General features: G+C 43.2%; 1 protein-coding gene across 2 annotated transcripts in view; it reads left to right on the top strand.

Moving 5' to 3' along the window:
- The first annotated feature begins 611 nt into the window (after positions 1-611).
- TRIM24 (tripartite motif containing 24) overlaps positions 612-20,846 on the top strand; it is a 56,039-nt gene continuing 35,804 nt past the window's right edge. The window contains exon 1 of one of the 2 annotated variants that reach the window (XM_072333892.1): positions 612-1,106. In XM_072333892.1, the coding sequence (XP_072189993.1) occupies positions 755-1,106 (352 nt within the window). In that variant the 5' untranslated portion in view covers positions 612-754. The remainder of the gene's footprint in view (positions 1,107-20,846) is intronic. The other variant, XM_072333891.1, reaches the window with a different exon arrangement.

Below are 20,846 nucleotides of genomic sequence, written 5' to 3'. Positions count from 1 at the left end.
ATTTGATTTGGCAAAATGGTGCGTCCAAACTAGAGCTGTACTTTTTAAGTTGTACTGATTGCCTATCAACTTCAGTTGGGCAATGTGCCTGTGAACAGCGGCACTGATGCCATGGGCCAAACTGAACACAGGCCGAAATTTCCACACACCATTGGGGTTGAAGGATGACCACCACAAGAACCTCACTGAGCGGACTGCGCTCTCCTGGACCACACACTCACCCCACGCCCACATGAGCAGGCAGCCATTTGGTCTGTCGCTGAGGGGACGTGAGCTGCAGCAGTTGAAAGTCTTTAACAAAGCGCCCGCGGGCCGGTGGGGTGCAGGGCTGTTTATGGGTGGTGAGGGCTGTGCACAGAGCTGAGGAGACGGCCGGGGGATGAGAGCCATTAGGGGCGCGGCCTACAGTGGGCGTGGCCTATGAGGGGCGTGGCCTCCGTGGCGCCGGCACTGTGGGGGCGGGGCTTATGCGAGGTGGGGGCTGCTTCGCGCGAGGGCGGGCTGGGGCAGCTCGCTCCGCACGTCGCCGGGGGTGTGTCCCGGGGAGGGGCGTGCCGCGGGGGGGGAGAGGAGCGGGGCGGGGCGCGGGCGGCCGTTGGCCGTGTGGCGCGGCGGGGCAGCCTCCTCCCGGGGCACGCACACAAACAGCGCGGGCCGCGCGCGGGTGGGTGTCGGCGCGGGAAGGCGGGCGAAAGGCGGCGGACGGCGGGGCCGCCCCGCCTCTCTTCGGCGCTCCGGCGACCGGCGCAGGACAATGGAAGAAGCGACGGCTACGGTAGTAGCGACGGCGGCGGCCGGCGGGGGGCCGTGCCCCGCGGATCGGACGGGGGCGGCGGCGCTGAGCGGGGAGAACGAGGCCGAGAGCCGGCAGGGCCCGGCGGAACGCGGCGGGGAGGCGGCCCCGCTCAACCTGTTGGACACTTGCGGCGTGTGCGGGCAGCCCATCCAGAGCCGGCAGCCCAAGCTGCTGCCCTGCCTCCACACCGTGTGTCAGCGCTGCCTGCCGCAGCCCGACCGCTACCTCATGCTGCCCCCCGCCGCCCCGACCAAGGAGCCGCCGCCCCCTCCCGCCTCGCCCGGCCCCTCGCCCCTGCACTGCACACCCGGTAAGGCCCCCGGGGACGCGTCTGTCGCGATAGGCGGCGGGGTGTCGCGATGGGCGGGGAGGGAGCAGCGAGGGGAGGTGGGGGCGGGGTTGGTGTTCCTTTTCTTTCGTTCAAATTTCCCACCTCGGCCCGGGGAAGTCCGGCGGGTGTCATCCTCGTAGCGCCGCGCACCGCCGGCCGGCCGGGTGGCACCTGTCCGCTCAGCGCCGCGGGCAGCTCCGGCCCGCCGTAGGAAACTTGGTTCGTGCGACTGCGGGCACGGAATGCCGTGGGAAAGTTTTGGGGAGCTCCTTTGGAGATACGGGAGCTCGCGTTGAGCGCGTTTGAAATGCTTGAGGAGCGCTCCGACCTGCTGCTGCATTGTAGGGAACGGTACCCGCAAGCATCCTCTGGTGAGAACGGGGAGAGTCCTGGAGAATGCTGCGTGCTGAGGAGATGCTCAACTTTCATGATAGGAGTTAATAGGATGTATGTAGCTGTGCTTTTTGTGATGCGCACTGTGAGCTCGAGTAGAAAATTCTACCTGCAGAAGGCGCCGGGAACTCCATACTGGCCGTTATTGAGTAAGAATTGGCCATTGTCCTCTTAAATACTTGGTACTTAAGACAATTACTTGCTCAGTAATAAAGGCTTCTGTCTCTACTACCCCGCCAGCACATCTGATCCAAAGGGGTACAGCTTGAACCATTTCCGGTTGTACACAAAAGAAAACCTTCTCTTTAAATACTTGGGACAATTGGAGCCTTGTTTGGGCTTACCTGAGAAAGTCAGGCCTGGGATGTTTGTTAGCAGGGTATGCTGGGTCTCTTCCTCGACGTGGATGTCTGCGTTAGTATGTTCAGTCAGCCCTTAATTTTATAATTTAGTTTAGGTAGGAGTCTGGTTGTCTCATCAGAACTTTCAGAACGGGGTAATCGGTGAGACCCAAAGCCGGTGTATTTAAACTTGTCGGATTCAGGAGATGCCGTTGCTCTTACATTTCAGAGCAGAGCTGTGAACTGCATAGGAGGAACGTGCAAAGCCCAAACTTTGGTGGATGGTGAGATATTTTCAGATGGGACTTGGAAATGAGAAATGGGGGCATAGATGCTGCCAGCTCAGGAGTTGCAACATAGGTTGTGGGAGCGTGTAATCATTAGGAGTTTCGAGGTCATGAATAGCATAGCTCAATTCCCTGACGTTATGTTTAAATAAAGCAGAAATAAAATGAGGTGCCGTTGAGCATAAAATGAGATGCATCTTAAGAATGAAAAGATGAGTGCTGTTCAAATGTCTGCTTACAGGAGGACAAAGGACAGCTAAAACAGCTGATACCGCCATTCACTCTTTCTGATTATGTGAGTGGGCTCTGTATGAATGAATAGCGCAATGCATACTTCTCTCTGTTCTTCAAGTATACAGCCATACCAGTTTTTATCCTACTTTCTTTCTAGTTATTTGTGTGCTTCCACGCTACTGTTAATTGTTCATTGGGAAGAAGAAACCCATATAGATCTCACAGTCTTTGTCACATTCCTTAGGTCTTGTCACTGTTTTGGCTATGTTGAAGTGACTGTATACCAGCTAATCACACGTGCATTGGCTGCTTTGTTTTCCAAGTGATGTAAAGGAGTAGTGAATTTATGTTAGGTTTTGAAGAAAGACTCACCTTATAGAGCTGATTATTGTGAGGAATAATGTGTTATGGTTGAAGGAAGTCCTGGAGTTTCAGAAGACAGAAGAAGGGACAAAACAGCATAAAGCTGTCACCTCCAGTAATATGTTGCACAAAATGTGTATGAGAAATGATCTGAAGTAATAAGCAGAAAGTATAAGCTTAGAAAGCTGGACAATAAATTCCTCACGTTATGTAAATTATAAGATCCCGTGACCACGCCGAGGAAATAAACAAGCGAAGAAGCTGTTTGCTAGAAGCAATGTCCTATGTAAGGGCCACAATAGAATAACAAACTATGAAAAACTCCTGAAAGGTAAACAGAAGGGCTGCTTATGCACATGTGCCGAGCAGTACCAGGCACAAAAAGATGCCTGGAGAAAGACTGGCAGGAGGGAATCAGGCTTGAACAAAGGAAAGGCTCTGATTTGACAAATGCCTCAGTGCGCCAGCTCTGGGAAGGCGCGTCGTGCTGTGCTAATATCCACATTAACTGAGGAACTGGGAACTAAAAACAAACCGATTTTCTAGTGTAGTCTGGATGTGTGAGCTCCTATTAATCAGCTTTTTGTCTTCTGTAAGCCACTTCCAAGCGGAAATGCTCCTTTGCTTTACTAAAACTTGTGCTGGAAGACAACCTGGGAGATTGTTGGCTCACTCCCTGCTAAGTTATTAACAGCTAAGAAGAGCGTGCTGTGAAAAATCTTTCAAACCTGAGAATCTTGAGAGGATTGAGAGTTTCGGTGTTGCACACTTGATGCACAGGTCAATATGGATAGCAGCAGTGCCAGCTGTTAAGACATGAGGGGTTTCTTTTGGTGTGTGTTAGTCAGTGTTCCTCCTGCAGAGGTAACCTGGTGGTAAGGCCATCTGCAGCATGGATATGCTCTGTACTGTCATGTGCGTTCCATTTGCAAATAAAATATTTTTTCTTGTATAGAAAAGAATACCTGGGAGTTTCTGGTCTCTCTGGTATTTCTGAGACATAGGGTGTTGCAAAGACAGCTGTGTGATTTTGAGGATGTTAGTACTGGAAAACTCACTGCTTGCTTTCTGAATTGCCACTGGCTACTTATTTGATGTAGCTGGTGTATTTTGTGGTTGCACTGCCAAACAATAGGCTGCTGGGCACAAACATGAACCACGAGGAATGCTGTGAGAGTGAGTGCAAATGTGATGCTTGTCTGCTCTTAAGTGTCTTGGCTAACAGTGTACATTTTCCTTTTGTTTCTCAAATGGCCCTTCTTTGTTATTTGATGTGCAAATAACAATCAGCATATGTGAGGAAGCTGTGATTAGAAATCCGGCATTTACCCCAACTTTGTGCTAATTGGTGCTTAATGACTGGCCAAACAGTAGAGTGTTCATAATGGAGTATCTGAACACCATTGGGCTTCCGTGGAACTTTTCATGTGAGGGGTTGTCTCACTTCAACTGTTGGAGGAGATGATTTGATACCTACATGTATACATAAACACATACCTGGAGCGGGATAAAGAGTTAAGGAATGTGGAAAAGGTGGGAAAGTCAGCAACAGTGAAGAGAGGAATTCTAGTGAGAGGATCGTGAATTGGGGATGGTCAGTACCATGGGTCCAGTGGTGTCCTGATAGTCCCTAGGGGGCTGCAAGTTGGTCAGTAACATCTTGTTGACCTTAACAGCTGTGGTTGGGTGGAAAGACTACCTGTTCTACCTCTGAACTCTTTGGGGTTTTGTGCTTTGTTCTGCTCTCATGTACTTCTGGTTGCTTGGGGCAATGGCATGTGCTCCCCCTTGGGTGATCTGCAGTTGGGTGCAGCAATCACACACCTGCAATCACCTGGCGGCTGTTGAGCATGCACGCTGCATGGTGGTCACTGTGTCAACTGTGGGCAGGTTCTTTCTGGTCACTCAACCTCATGAGTTCCTCTTGTTGTCTTGATTATGGCCCTGGGCAAGTCCTGCTGAACGGTCCTTGAGACAAGGATGCTTTCTTCCAGATTCTCTCAGATGTCCATGATAACCACGAAGTTAGGCTGAGATTCTATTTCCTTTTATACCTATTAATTTTGCTTCATACTGCAAACACATTTTTGTTTGCTCTTTGTCATCAGCCTGTACAAAAAAAATATATATATAATAAGAATAATATATTGAGACCTAATGAGTAGAAAGACTTGTGCATGGAAATGCATAGCAAAATTTTATGCAGGTATTAAATCATACTAATTAAATTTGACTAGTGTCAATAACAAAAATAATAGAGGCAAACGTTTCTTCTTTGCCTTATCTGTAGACAAACCATCTTAGCAAACTAATCTATATGAAGCTGTTAAAGCATGTCATGCTTGGGCACTCCCAGGATATAAATACTTGAGGAGTGTCCAGACTAGCAACTCGAATACATTCGATGCTTGCTCTTAATTAAGGAATAAGTACTTCAGTTAGTAAACAAGGATTTCAGTATTATTTGTGTTTTGTGTTTTAGCTGATTAATGCCTAGAAATATTTGGCTACCAATACAATTTGGAGGTTTGTGAGGTGTGGACTGAAGATGTAATTCTTGATATCCCACCATGTATGCAGATGGTATGCAGTGTTATGATATGTGCCAGACCCTCAGACTCTCAGCTGATCTTGGCATCTGCTGTCATCTGGTCTTCGGGATGCCATTGTTTCATTTTGTCTTGAAAACATAGCTTTTGAAATAGCTTAAATTTTCTTATTTTTCTGTATGTAACATGATCTTTCCCGTTTTAGGTTTGATAGTTAGCATCCTTATTAGTGAGCTTGAAGGACGCAATAGCTTCATTTGAGCTTTCTTATGGTGAAGCTCTATTGTTCTTCCAACTCTTGATAGACTACGAAGACTTAAGCTGTTTTTGATCTGCCTGCTACATATGTTTATTTCCATTTCATCTCACATATTGCTGCTTGATTAAAGTGAATTCCCTCCATCTTAAGTGCTACAGAGAATACATATTTTATTTATATATACACACACTCCCACGTACATACACATACGTGGTGGCTTCTACGCATCCTTTCACAAGTGTTGCTTCCATTGTAGCACCATCAGGAAATAAATTCTTCAACCAGTAACAAAATTAAGGAGATTTAGGAGCAAGTCTTTTTGAGAAGAACATATGTTATAGATGTGCATTTACATTCTTGCTTTTTTTTCCACAACTGTCGAGTGGGTGACAGGAACACTGAAGGCACCAGAAATATCTGGGGAGTATCAAAACCTCCATAGTGGTGTAGTCACTTCAGTGGAGTTGGAAGTCGTCTAGAAGTTACTGTAGCAGGTTCTGAATAGTCCAATTTGAGACTCTTTTTTTAAAGGTTTAAATCCTCGGAAGCAAAATTATTTCTGTTCAGTTTATTTGTTACAGGAGTATACTGGGCAGCTGGCACATTGTGCAGTGCGCTTTTGGGTTGGCCTGCTGACTTGCATCTGCGCTATAGAATGGCCTTGTTCATTCCTCTTTAACCAGCTTGTTTCACGTAAGGAAGGAATTTCATGGAAACTCTTTTGAATGTGGTATTGTCAAAGAAGACATTCTTCTATGCAGGAAAAGCCAGTGGTGTCAAGCTTGTATTAAAATGCTCTATAAATAATTTCCATGCTATTGAGTGGAATTTCCCACCACTAGTAAACTTGTGAGGCTGGTATTTTCCCTGTTATGCCTAATCTAAAAATGAGGCAGGGGAAAACCAAAACCAATTGAATTTCAAAGTGACTATATTTTGAATTTGGGTCCCTGAGTTTATGATCCAGCTGAATTATAAATAATACCAGTATTTCCTAACGTTAACAGAGATTTGGTTACTGTGTAATTCATGGAAATAGAAGTCAAAACGTAAAGTTCTAGTAGCTGCTTAGGCTTTGGTTATCAGCACTGTTAAATGAAGTGGATTTGACAATGCAGCTGGCAGTCCCTGTGAAAAATATAGAGTACGGGGAACAACCAAAAGATTGTGTTGTTTCTGGGATCACAGGTGTATTAAAAGGCAGTTCCTCTACGCAGGCTCTGATTACCAGTTTTCTTCCCTGCAGTGTGGGAGTGAACCAAGTCTGCTCCAGTGGTGTGGAAGGAACTGCTGTCTGTGGATTTGGATGAACTAGGGAGCAGGGAGTTGTTATATCCACTGTCAGCTTAGCAAAAGCAAATGGCAATGTGATTTCTGCCAGCTTTTTGTCATCTGGAGGGAAAATACTTGGTCTTATTCCCCTGAGTAGTTTCCTACTGGTGTTTCCCATAGCACTTAAAGTGGAACATTTGCTTATTAAAAACTTCTAATGGATTTATTGCCTCTTATTTAAATTTCATCTGCTGTAACAGCTTAAAAGTGCTCTTTTGTGTGTGTGTGTGAGTGTCTTTGGCTAATTTAAAGGTCATAAAAATGTCCCAATGATGCTGTCAAAATTTACCTCAATGGTTAGTTAGCTATGGAATAATTTACTGCTTAAAATACAAGGACTGCTCTGAAAGTAATGTCTTATATTTTATGATGTTGGCCTGTGACACCAGGGGCAGATGCTGATGGGATGGCAGGAAGGGTTGAACCTTCCCACTAATATCCCATTACATGTTGTTGTCGTGTGACAGATGGTGGCAGAGGGACGCTCTGACAAATGATGTCTGACATGGAAGTGTGTATGAAGCAAAAGTGTGTCACTGAATTCCTCCATGTGGAAAAATTGGCTTCCATTGACCCTAGTGTGACTGTTCTCTTTGTGTCTGTTGTGGTTTCCATGGAAATAAATAGGAGGCATTACTTTTGGAGTAACCCAAATATACATATATTTGCAGCACAAACATACTTTGAACCTCTCACTGTTATAGCTGAGCTGATTGAATTTCTACCTAGACTCCTTTTTCTAAAGGATGGGGAGAGAGTATGAAACAAATGTTTCTCATCAAAGCAGGAAATGGTTGTGTAAAGTAACAGAGAATAGGGATTCATATAAACAGTTATTTGAAGATTTTATGTGGGGAGACTGTATGTTGCCACATGTACATTGTTAACGTGATAGAAGATTGATGTCAAACCAGCTGTATAGTTGTTGTTAGTTTGGGGGTGCCATTGTTTCTCAGGGAGCTTTGGAAAGAGCAAGACAGTGAACGGAGTTCGGCAGTTGGATCTGCATTCCAGGATTCTGGGGCCCTTGTGCCTCTGGTGGATTTTGGTCACAGGTACATCCTCATTTCAAAAACAGAACTCCGCAACTCCAGAGCTGAACTCTCCTTAAGCAGGACTGCATGGACAGGAGAGCTGAGCCATTTGCTTTCTGACTGTAGGAAGATTCCCAGTTCTTTTCACAAGTGAGTGGCACCTGGCTATTACTACTTTTTAATGGTATGTTCCACTTTCTGCCCAGTCTCTTAGGTGAACCTAGTACAATTTAAATGAAACTCAACTGTAGCTGAAATACCATTTGAAATTAAAGGCTTATCTAATTTGAGAAGAGGCTGTATGTTTTTCCCAGTGAGCTGAAACACCTCTCTATACTGTACACAGTCAGAAAGAAACAGGACTGTTTTGGGGTATTTGCAAGCTTGGAAAAACCATTCTGTATTCCTAGAATGTCTACATCATTTCAGAAAGCATGTAATAAACTTAAAAGTTCATTTTATCCTCCTTATTAACTTCTGGGCATCTATTAGCGAGCCACTGTGGCTGAGGATATGCGGGGTTGATGTTTGTTGAAGTGATGATGTGAGCCAACCCAACAGAAGTTCAGGTGACACTGCTGCTAAACTGCAGTACCAGGATACTTGCAGTACTAATGCTGGTTAGGGACTGCTGTCAGCTGGGGAGCCAGTGGGGTGGAAGAAGGAAAAGCAGGAAGATACAGAACTGCTGTGGCAGGAGAATTGGGCATTATAAAGTGAGAGGAAGGTTCTGATTTTAAAGATAGGGTACAGTGCTTCAGTCAAACTGCCCAGTGCTGACAGGCCCAATCCTGGAAATAGTCAGGCAAGGTCAGCCTAAAAAGCAGAAGTGTGAACTGAAATATGTATATGTGGATGCATATCCATATATACTGGGCTTTGAAACATATTTGTGGTGGGTCAGCTGACATGAAGATGGTCTGTTTAGCAGACAAGCTTTGCCAAAAGAGTGTACAGCTGTGTCACAATATGTAGTATCAAATAGCAAGACCTCAGTAATGTGTTGACTGAATTTCCTGGAAGCCTGGAGGTAGCACACTTCAAAGGCAGATTGGTGTGTTCAGAATCCTAGTTCCAGGAACACCTTTGCTTGCTTAAGCAATTGAATTTTATCCCTCAGTAGTTTAATTCCTTACTTCAGGGGGTCTTTCAACATGTATTAGTAGCTATTGTTATCACTCATGCCTTTGAAATGTTGGCCATACCAACTGCAGAGTGCCTGGCCTTTCTCTCTTTCTATTAGTGGGACTAGGAGTGTTATAACCCATTGGCTAGGAAGTTGTACTTAGAACCAACACCCTGAATAGTTCAGTCAAGAGCTAAAGAAACTTTTTCTCATTTGAGAAGCTATTTAAGGAGTGAAAAATGGATTAGCTTTAAAACTTACCTGTGTGTTATCTCAATAAATAAATATTTATATATATGTGAAGTTCTAGAAATAATTATTCTATCAGCTCTTTTGTTAACACGGGAAGACTTAATGTATGTGCATTCTAAATGACTTGAACTGACTCTCCTCTTCCCTCCTTTCTACCCTTTGTGCAAGAGTTCCACATACTCTGGGTACTCCTAGAAGATTCTTTAAGATTCTTTACATGCTAATCCAATGTCCTTTTATAGCTCACTTAGCAATGCTTTTATTAGTGTACTGTGAACCAATGTGTTGATATTTCTTGTGTTCTATTATTTTTCTTGCCCCCGGATCCATTCAGATGAAGCCAGTTTTAATAAGGCTTTCTTTGGCTGCCTTTCTACTGATTTAAATTATTGAGAATACAGTATAAGTGCTATAAGTTGCAGGATATCTGACTTCAGATCTTTAACAGAATAACTGTTTTGCCTTGTAAAGTGTTTTATTCATTTGTTGTTATTCCTGTCAAGTAGGTTAAGGATCACAAAATTGTGGTGGAACTCTTGTGAATATTCCCTAAAGAACAGGAATAGTAGTATTCCCAAATAGTAGTTCATTCCCAAACTGGTTTTGGAGGCAAAATGTCATATTTCCAGAACTTTATTATTTAAACTAATAGATTATCATTCCTATCAGGCAACACTGCATTAAAAGGTGGGAATAGATCAAGTGACTAAAGAATAGGTAAATGATGTTTGTGAAGGCCCCTTACGGTATAGAATCATAGAATTACCCAGGTTGGAAAAGACCTTGAAGATCATCAAGTCCAACCGCAGTCTAACCATAGTACCCTAACTCTAACAACCCTCTGCTAAATCATATCCCTGAGCATCGCATCCAAACGGCTCTTAAACTCATCCAGGGACGGCAACTCAACCACCTCCCTGGGGAGCCTATTCCAGCGCTTAACTACCCTTTCTGTAAAGAAGTGTTTCCCAACATCCAGCCTAAACTTGCCCTGGTGCAACTTAAGGCCATTTCCCCTTGTCCTGTCACTTGTCACCAGTGTGAAGAGACTTGCCCCACTCTCACTGTAAGCACCTTTCAGGTACTGGAAGACGGTGATAAGGTCTCCCCTCAGCCTCCTATTCCCCAGATTAAACAGCCCCAGCTTCCTTAGCCTCTCCTCATAGGGCTGATTCTCCAAGCCCTTCACAAGCCTTGTTGCCCTTCTCTGGACCTGTTCCAGTACTTCCATGTCTTTCCTGTGCTGAGGTGCCCAAAACTGGACACAGTACTCGAGGTGAGGCCTCACCAATGCCGAGTACAGGGGCAGGATGACTTCCCTAGTCCTGCTCACCACACCATTCCTGATACAAGCCAGGATGCCATTGGCCCTCTTGGCCACCTGGGCACACTGCTGGCTCATATTCAGTTGACTGTCCTTCAGCACACCAAGGTCCCTTTCCGTCTGGGAGCTTTCCAGCCACACTTCCCCAAGCCTGTAGGGTTGCCTGGGGTTGTTGTGACCAAAATGCAGGACCTGACACTTGGCCCTGTTGAGTCTTATGCCATTAAACTTTGCCCATCGATTGAGTCTATCCAGGTCCCTCTGTAGTGTCCTTCTCCCCTCAGGCAGATCAACACTCCCTCCCAACTTGGTGTTGTCTGCGAACTTACTGAGGGTGCACTCAATCCCCTCATCCAGATCATCAGTGAAGATGTTAAACAGAAGCAGCCCAAGCACTGAGCCCTGGGGGATGCCGCTTGTGACCAGCCACCAACTGGATTCCACTCCATTGACCACAACTCTCTGGGCCTGGCCATCCAGCCAGTGCTTCACCCAGTGGAGCGTGCACCCATCCAAACCATGGGCAGCCAGCTTCTCTACCTGTCATGGTTTTGTGCTGTTGCTGTCAATATTCTACATCATGACATGTGCAGTATGAATCATTAACTGAGGGTACAAATAGTGGCAAACTGTTTTGGTGGTATAAGAAAGTGTAGTTGTTAATGGCATACGAAAGTGCAACAGAGGGTATGTGGAAGTGCAACAGAGGGTATGTGGAAGTGCAACAGAGGGTATGTGGAAGTGCAACAGAGGGTATGTGGAAGTGCAACAGAGGGTATGTGGAAGTGCAACAGAGGGTATGTGGAAGTGTGGAAGGTTCACGCTCCAGTTCCGTGAAATGGCAGCATCCCGAGTACTCAGCTCTTGGAGGAGAACTACATATCCCAGAGGACGACGTGGCCAGAGACGAATCACCGAAGGAGGACACATATATAATCTCGCTCCCAGGCTGGAACACTCTCTCTTTCGCTCTATCTATCTCTCGGAGTGCTCCAGCCCTGTCATCTCTCTCTCTACAACGTTCCAGCCCGTCGCCTAGAGATCACAGTAGGCCTCCTGGTTCTCGGGGACTCTTTTTCTCTTTCTCTCTCTCTCTCTCTGTCTTGTTCAATTTATTAGCCGCAATTATATTGTATCATATTCTGTTATCTTGTATTCCAATATCGTATTTAGTAAAATAAGTTTTCTCCTTAGATTGCTGCCACTGTTTTTGTCCATTCCCCTCCTTCCAAGGGCAGCAGCCTCTATCACAGGTAAATCTAGATTACCTGATTACACCACCAGAATATTATGGGGGACAGTGTCAAAGGCCTTACTGAAGTCCAGGTAGACCACATCGACAGCCTTACCTTCATCTACTAAGTGGGTCACCTTGTCATAGAATGAAATCAGGTTAGTCAGGCAGGATCTACTGTTTATAAACCCATGCTGACTAGGCCTGATCCCCTGGCTGACCTTTAGTTGATCCGTGATGATACCCGTGATTATCCTTTCCGTAACCTTCCCGGGCACCAAGGTGAGACTGATGGGCCTGTAGCTGCCAGGATCATCTTTGCGACCCTTTCTGAAGATGGGTGTCACATTCGCCAGCCTCCAGTCCACTGGGACATTCCCAGTCAGCCAAGACTGCCGAAAAATGATGGAGAGTGGTTTGGCGACCACATCTGCCAACTCCCTCAGCACTCTAGGGTGCAAACCATCCGGCCCTGTGGATTTGTAAACATCCAGCTTTCGAAGCAGGTCCAGAACCATCTTGTCATGGATCATGCAGGGCTCGTTCCGTTCCCCCTCCCCATGGAGGTTTGTTTCCCTAAGCTTTGTTCTTAGAACAGAGAGAACCATACAAAGGCCACATTTCCTTAGTGGCAATAGATGTTAAACATCTGCCAGCGTAGTGTTTAGTTCATGCTTCAATTCTGCACAGCAGATTGCACCAAGTGAGGATATCAGGAGATAGGAAACAAGACCACAAGTTGCACCACGGGTTCCCATTTTTGGAGACCTGTCAGGCACCCACTTGTAGTCACTGTTGTTCTTTCTTGATCAATCAAGAGTGCCTCTTTGACTCAGAAGGGATCATTTTTATTAGTTCCATTCAGTAACTTTCAAATTAATGCACTGCCCAAGTAGTGGGAGCAGTGGTGCATTGTAATGAGTGCTGGTTCTTGGAGACTGTGTAGTCTGCGTGAGCTTTACGATGTATCAACATTGCTTTTAGCTTCATCATTGTGAAGCAACGAGGGAATGGGAAAAGCAGGCCACCTTGTTTTCTGAAGCCTTACAGCAGTGCTGTGGAACACTGAGCACACAGAGAAGTTAGCTTAGATTGAGTTGGCTTTTTTTTTCCCCTGTACATCTGCACCTACATAAGCAATGCTTATAAACGTGCACAGTATTTTTCTCTGTAGTTTCTGTTGAATGGTTTCTTGCTATTCATCTGGTTGCTCCCCGGTGGAGGGCTGTATTAGTATGCTTGTGAACCTGCTTTAGCAGGGAGTTGGACTAGATGATCCCCTTCCAACCCCTATGATCCTGTAATTCTGTGATTATTTGAAACAAGTATATCATTGCTGAGATACAATTCACTTGACCATATGTAGACACCTGCTTTTAGGATGAGGCAAGTCATGACCTAACTACATGCACTACCTAGGTCTACATTGACTATGAAGGGTCCTTCATGTAAATTGCCTCGCAGATGGGTGAATCCTACTCAAGGTATTAAAATGTTGACAACATGCTGAAGAAATTTTACACCTCTTTCAAGTGCAAAGCTTAACTTTATGGACTTACTCTGGTATAGTAAGTTGGTATTATTTCTGTGCAGCTATTAGGAGTTATTTTGTCATAGATACAAAAATCCTGCTTGTGACATTCAAGCTTTAATATGAAAAAGCTTTTGAATATGAGTAGTAGTCAGAATAGACTGGAATTGGAAATCGTGAACTCATTTTGCTCTAATAAATAAAATGGCTTGAATGTTTACTTTTTTATTCCAATACTGACTTCCTGCAGAGCTCTTAGACCTCCCTGATGAGAAACAACAGGAAGTAGCAAGTACCTTCTTTTTTTCCTCTTACTAACTAAAATAGTCAGTGGGAATTTTCATCAGATACTGTTTGTGTCTTCCATTGCCTCTGCCAACAGCAAGTTTTTTGTTTCTTGGGTTTTTTGTTTTTGTTTTTTAATTAATTTAAAAATCCTGAAAAGATTACCAGGTTAATAATGGCATTGCTTGTTACACAATAGCATTAATTCCAGTGCAGATTGGAAGTGTGCCTTTGTAAGTACTCAGGATTTATTGATAAGTACATATTGAATCCCTCTTTCTCTCTCTGTTTGGGATCTGCTTCCTGGGCATTGTATGTTGGTGGTAAAGAAGGAAACACAACAGAGGGGTGTTGAGGAGTTTTTGAACTGTGGGTTCCTCCTTGACCTTGAACAGAACCTTGAAACGACTATCAGTACAGCAGGATACTATTGGATGCAGCAAGCGCTGCAATTAAGTTGCTAGCTCTGCATTTTGAAATTAAGGTTATTTTAATGGCATTTTGTTTTGGAGCTGCACACTGCAGTTTGTTCAGGTACTACACAAGAGCTATCTTCTATGTGCCTTGTGGCAGTCTTTTGTACTGGAGATTTGAAATGGGCTGTAGAAGCTGTTATAGCAAAGCAGTGTGAAACAGAGCAGACGGACTGAGGTCCAGCTGTCCAAAGTAGAGTAACTTCTGCCACTTCTGAATTTCTAGGATCTCTGTAATATTCAAACCAGAGCCAGCAGATGTACTGCACAATCCATAGGAGGCTATTTCCCTTTAGTAGCTGGAAGCCAGGCAGGATATCCCAGGTACATCTTTTCACCTGTTCAGGCACCTGAACTTCTTGTCATAGGCTAGCAGCTCAGCAAGTGAGGGCCGGGGAGGCTGGTCTCCCAAGTCTTGATCAGCAGTGTGCTGTTATTTGGTGGTGATCATGTTGAGAATGGGAGGAAAGCTGTGAAAGAAAGAAGTCACGGTTGCATCTGAGCATTCAAGAGGAAGTAAGATGAACTTGCTGAAGATCCTGAATTGTGTTAGCGTTCCTACTTTTGATGACGTTTCTCATAAGTGCTCTGACTGAAGACTTTCCTTCTGCTGTCCTCAGCACAGCTCCCACCTTGGTTCCCTTAATTTGCTTCAGATTCTTTGAAGTTATTTTTAGACTTATATTAATTCAAAAAATTCATATCTGCTCAGAGTATGAGAATATGATGGTATTTTCTAAAGCAACAACTCAATGTTGGGACTAAATGGAGAAACAAAATGGAATAAGTTATGTTGGAGTAAAAGCTTTATCTTTTCAACAAAGGGTTAAAAGAACCGATTTCTTCAGCATCTTCCAAAAGGGCTTTGTTTGACTGGTTTCCACTGCCCGATTGATCATCTGTTTAAATCTACTTCTTTACAACTATTCTTTCTGATAGTAGAGGCATTGTTGTGCATCTACTGAACTGTCAGCCAGTAGTAGATGAAAAATCTAAAGGATAAGATCAGACTGTATGAAATGAGCAGTGCCATGCTCACTACTGCAGTGTGAGATCTATCTCCTAACTACATTTTCTGGCAAAGCAATTTTTTTTATTGCAGTGTTTTCCTTCCCTTCCTTCCCTTCTTTCCCTCCTTCCTTCCTATAGTAATGGTATTTCAGTAGAATGTGTGTATCTGGACTGTATTGAAACCTCTATCAACGTGTTACTGTTAAGTTGCTGGGCTGCTTGGAGAAAATGATAGCAGAATGTCTCTGAATATTAAAGATCCTTGCTTATAGCTTCATCTTGTGTACTTGAATTCATTACATATCTCCTAAATGTATGTTGGAAATACTTGACAATTTTAGAACTTGAAGGAATGCATTTTAATTTTGATGAAAGAAATGCTCACCACAGCCAGCAATGAAAATTGGCATAATTGCTGGAAGCTTCTGCATCATTTGAGTGCGTTCATTGCAAGGCAGTGAGGTGGGTTTTTTTATTATTAATAATCTAGCACTTAAATACTGTCTATCCTTCAATAGCAGTATGACGCTTCTTATAATTACAGTGTTGAAGAAAATGCATTGGTCAGTGTTGGGTGTGAATGTAAACTCTCCATTCAGAATTTCCTAAGGTATTTTAAATTTGCGAGGGCTGATGTCCACTTCTACAATTAGATGAAGTCCAGTATGTGATATCTGAAATGTTCAAAGCCTGGGCATGTGTGCGGCAAAAACAATGAGCCATTTCACAGAGCAGCTGAAATATTTTAATTCAGCTCTGCAGTGCTTTCCAAGAAAGTCAATGCACTGCAGCATAAAAACTGGCCTGTAACACTCTTCCAGAGGGGGGATTACAGAGAATATTCTTTGTCTATTTTTCACTTGTTTACGCTTTAGAAGGTGGCATATAAAGCATTTGGATTCGGGTAAACTCATCTGCTAGATTTGTGGTTGCTTGGAATGTTTCTGTTTTGGCAGTAGGTGCTGGTTTCCCCTTGAGGAGTGCTCGCTTGTTGGTTTAACCTAGCTCCCTCCACTAGCAGCAGCAGGCTGTCACAACTAGATAGGAGCAGCTTTTTCTGGAACAAACTGGTTTGGAGTTGCCAGTTTTGCAGCACCGGGATTGGCTTACAGAGAAACAAGAGGAAAGCAGCAATTACCTTTAAAATTGATTCAGACGTTATTGCAAATGATACCATCTCTTAAGTTTTTAACAGAACCTGCGTGTGCGTTTCCAGTTTTACCTCAACCCTGTGCATTTCTGATGAAAAACCTTGCAAATACGAACGGTGTGCATCTACACAATGAGGGGAAAACAAGTCTGTGGGTCATAACTGAAATGTCCAAATGTTTTGTGTGGTTATACAGTAAATCTTCTATCTGGCACTGTCTTCAGTCTCTAAAATACCTTCTCTTAATGTTAACTATTTTGCATGTTTGAAGAAAAAAAAAAACCAAAAAAACACCACAAAACTGTGAGTTGCTCTTAGTATTTTCTGTCCTGAAATCTCTGTAGCTAATATCTCAATAAATACTTCAGCATGCGTTTGTATAGGGCTGATCAGCACTGAATAAAGGGAACTGTTAATGTCTCTCCTCTTTTAGCAAAATACTTTGCATCTACAAACAGAACTACAGTTTTGTATCTCCAGCTGATTGTCCAGTGGCTTTATTAAATTGGCTCCGAAAACTGTTAGTTGCAGTGAAGATACAAACAAGCTGAAACTGGGTCAAAGCAGACCCGTCTCCTCCTATTGTCTCTGAATGCTTCAGTAGTCTCGAATGTACTCCCAGGAAATTGAGAATTGAGTTGGAAATAATACAATGTATGTCTTAAATCCATTTGGCTGAATGGCTTGAGGTGGCTTTCCTGTGGATGCAGTATGTGATTTGTGAAGAAACACAAGAATGCTTTGCCTTACATGTGTAAAACATAGGCTAGTGTTCCTTGAACAGGCACATTGCAGCAGGAGTCTGTTGAGAGTGAGAGCGGGTACACTGGAAACTAACTCTTCTCTCACCAAACCCCCAAATTAATCCACGTTGTATTCCCCAGTCCACCCCATGTCAGCACGAATCTCAGTGATTGCTCAAGAGGGGTTGACGTAGAGTAGAAACAAATGATCAGGGCAGCCAGCATTGTTACTTTTGTTAGGAGTGTGGTGGCCAGGCCTGGTTCAAGCACCGTCTGAGTGTAAGGTTCCACAGTTTTAGTGAATGCTGCCACTGAAAAGTGTTCATTTCTACTTCACCACCTTGAAGAATCACATGTTCTTGATCCAGCTCACCGTATAGATTCATGACTACCTCCTGGCATAGAGGAGTGGATGGAAAATGCAGGATGTGATCACTTAATGTTGCATTACCATCCTCATAATAATCATAGTGGTGATTATGGAGCACCTCCCAAATGAAGTAACATGCTTCCACCTGCCCATTTGAGCACTCTTCAAATGCTTGTTCCCTTCAATAAAAAAGATCACCAACAAAAGTCTTTCAAGATTACTTTGACAAAAATAAAACCTGTCATAGAGTAACTTAATTTCTCCAAGCAAGAATCAACATGTACGTATGTTTTTAAACATGGTTCTCCCTGCAGAAATTTCATGGTAGACACAAGCAAATGGGTGCACTGAAAATAGTTAGATTGTCTTGAAACTCAGTGGCCTGCCTATCTCCTTTTAGGATCTCCCTTTGCTTATATCAGTGTAAGGAGACAAGTGAAGAATCAGTTTCAATACTCTTCTTTCCCAGTAGGCAGATAATTACTTTGGTTTGCTTTCTTCCTTTGACTATTCAATTCAGTCACAAATACCTCAAAGCTCTTTATTACTGATTGGGTCAAGAGTTAGTTGAGCATCAGAACTTCCATGTGGAATTTAAAAGATTTCCTGCTATCCCAAATTTAATCAAGATAAATTGTAAAGCTGCACCATCCAGGAATGAGGATTTCTACTTATCCAAAAAATTCTACTCTATACTATGTGATTTCATAATATATAACACAGCAGCTCTCCAGATTTTCTCTCTTTTGCCCTTATTGCCTTTATGGAAATTATGGGAGTTTTTTAAGAGAGAACAAACAGGAAATAATTTGGGATTTTTTTCTATAAGGCAGTGAAGTAATTCTCATTTTTATGGCACAGTATATTTCTCCTCTAGTTTCAATATGATTCTTTTTCTTACCAGTTTATAGAGAAGAATCAACTAAATAACTTTTAATATCATACTACTCAGAATTTGACTCTTCTTGAACAGATCATTGTATAATAGCTAGAGTTCCTGGCCCTGAAAACAATGAAGTAAATTATGGCACTGTTTAGGAAGCAAGTGTCTTGAAACAAGGGGAAGGAAGAATTGACAATAAAGCTAAACATGATTAGAAATCTGTTGTGTGATCACCTCAAAACATAACAGATACAAAAAAAAAAATGAAATGGATTCACTTTAGTACTAGGAGAGTATCTTGTGGAGGGACTCAGTGGAGGAAATGTTGATAATTTCAGAGGTTAATTTCGAAGTGGCATTCTGTGCATGCTTAAGAAACAGCTTAGAATGTAATTAAATGCTTATGGGAAAATGATGCATCAATGAACATGCATATGTGGAATGTGGTTAAAAAAAAAAAAAAAAGCTTAAACTGTATCAGTGTGTAGTTCCTACTTTATTCCTTCTTTAATATATGTTATTGTGACTTATGAAATACAAGCAGGAGAGTCTGGAAAATGTCATTGTCTTTTTGCTTGTTCAGAAAGGCGTTAGCTGGTTGACACACCACCTGTTGGATTGTTAGCAAAAGGCTTGCATGGGCACTCCTATGTTTGCCTCAGCCATCTGACTTAATACTGTCAGTTACGGCTTTAAATTAATCTCTTTTTCATACACTAAAGTAAGTGACACTCCTCTATCAGGTGTATTAGTAGGTGAGGGAGAGCAGGAATCATTAATGTCTGTGATGTCCTGTTTTGTTACTACCATAAGGACTGAAATGGAATACCTGTCCCTCTTTTTAGTTAAGCCTCCATACTTGAAAGCTGTATGAAAAAGGTTGTTTTTCAAAGCATGCCTCTGATTCCTTCCATGTGTCCTCACTTTATGTGCAATATATATTATAAATTATAGAATAGAATCACAAAATGGTTTGAGTTGGAAGGAACTTTAAAGACTATCTCGTTTCAATCTCCCTACCATTTGTGGGGACACATTTCTTTAGACAAAGTCGACCAAAGCTGCAGTCAACCTGACCTTTGAATACTTTTCTATGCAACCTGTTCTAGTGTCTCAGCAGACTCTGTGAAGAATTTCTTCCTAATACCTAATCTAAACCTACCCTCTTCTATCTTAAAACCATTGCCACTTGTCCTGTGGCTATACCCTTGTAAAAAGTCACTCTCCTTTTTCATAAGTACTTTTCAAGTATTGAAAAGCTGCAATAAGGTCTCTCTGGAGCCTTCTCCAGGCTGAACAACCCCAATTCTTTCAGCCTGTTTTTGTAGGAGAGCTACTTCAGCCCTCTCATTGTCCTTGTGGCTCTCCTCTTGACCCCTTCTAACCTAATGTGAGCCTAATGAAGTTCAACAAGGCCAAGTGCAAGGTGTTGTACTTGGGTCAGGGCAATTTCAGATATGTCTGCAGACTGGAAAAACTAACTGAGAGCAGCCCTGCAGAGAAGAACTTGATGGATGTGGTGGGTGAAAAGCTGGATGTGAGCCATGAGTGTGCTCTTGTAGTCCAGAAGGCAACTAGGCTGTTTCCTAGGCTGCAACAAAAGAGGGATGGCAGTAGGATGAGGGAGAGGATTGTCCCCCTCTGCTCTGCCCTTGTGAAGCCATGACTGTTATAATTGGCATGTTTTGTATTTTCCAAATCTCTGTAGGGCTGTGACAGTATAAAGACTTTTCCATGTAAGATCTGGTAAATCACATATAGACCAGCATCTTTCTAGGTTCTGCTTCAGATTTCATACAAACTAAATGAGAATTCTAGTTTAAAGCATAAAAGAAGCCATTAAGGCTGATCTGTAAGGCTCACATGAGGTAGTATGGCTGTCTGCCATACTACTTCACTTTGCCAACTACTTCCTCCTCCTCAACAGGATGGGGGAAGAAAATAAGACAAAAAATCTCATGGGCTGAGGTGAAAGTAGGAAGATTTCTCACTGTTAACATCACAGGAAAAATGCAACCGACTTTGGGAAGATTCATTTCATTTATTGCCGGTTAAGATAACCTTTTTCTCTCCCTGTTTCATAGCTGCCCTGTGGTGTTTTTTCACCTTTTCCAAATTATGTGATTACCAAAATGCCAGCAGCTGATGGGTTAGACAGCATAAGGGATAAAACTTCTCAGGAGGATTCTGAGAGGTTTGGGCAGTTCTCCTTTTCTTCTCCCATCTCAGTTTAGTATCTACACAGTCTCTCAGCCTTACTGTTGTCATATTCAGTCTGTGAAAAGACCGGTGGAACATTCGGTTTCACTGCTGAAGTGCACAGCAGGTGTCTCTGTGTGTAAAAAGTGAACAATATATAGGTTGCACTGAAAATAATTACTTCCATTTATTTCTATTAAAACTACCACAGGTGGAAAGAGCGCAATAACACTATTTGATAGAGCAAATTCTCAAGTACAAAACTGTCTTTCAGCATAGTTGCTACCATTAGTTGTGCATTTTCACCAGTGATGAACGTGGTCTGCATGCCATGCTCATAAATATG

The sequence above is a fragment of the Excalfactoria chinensis genome, chromosome 1 (genome assembly GCF_039878825.1).
Source record: "Excalfactoria chinensis isolate bCotChi1 chromosome 1, bCotChi1.hap2, whole genome shotgun sequence".
Taxonomy (NCBI): Eukaryota; Metazoa; Chordata; class Aves; order Galliformes; family Phasianidae; genus Excalfactoria; species Excalfactoria chinensis.
Note: the sequence above shows the minus strand (reverse complement) of the source record. Positions and strands in the feature narration are given on the sequence as shown.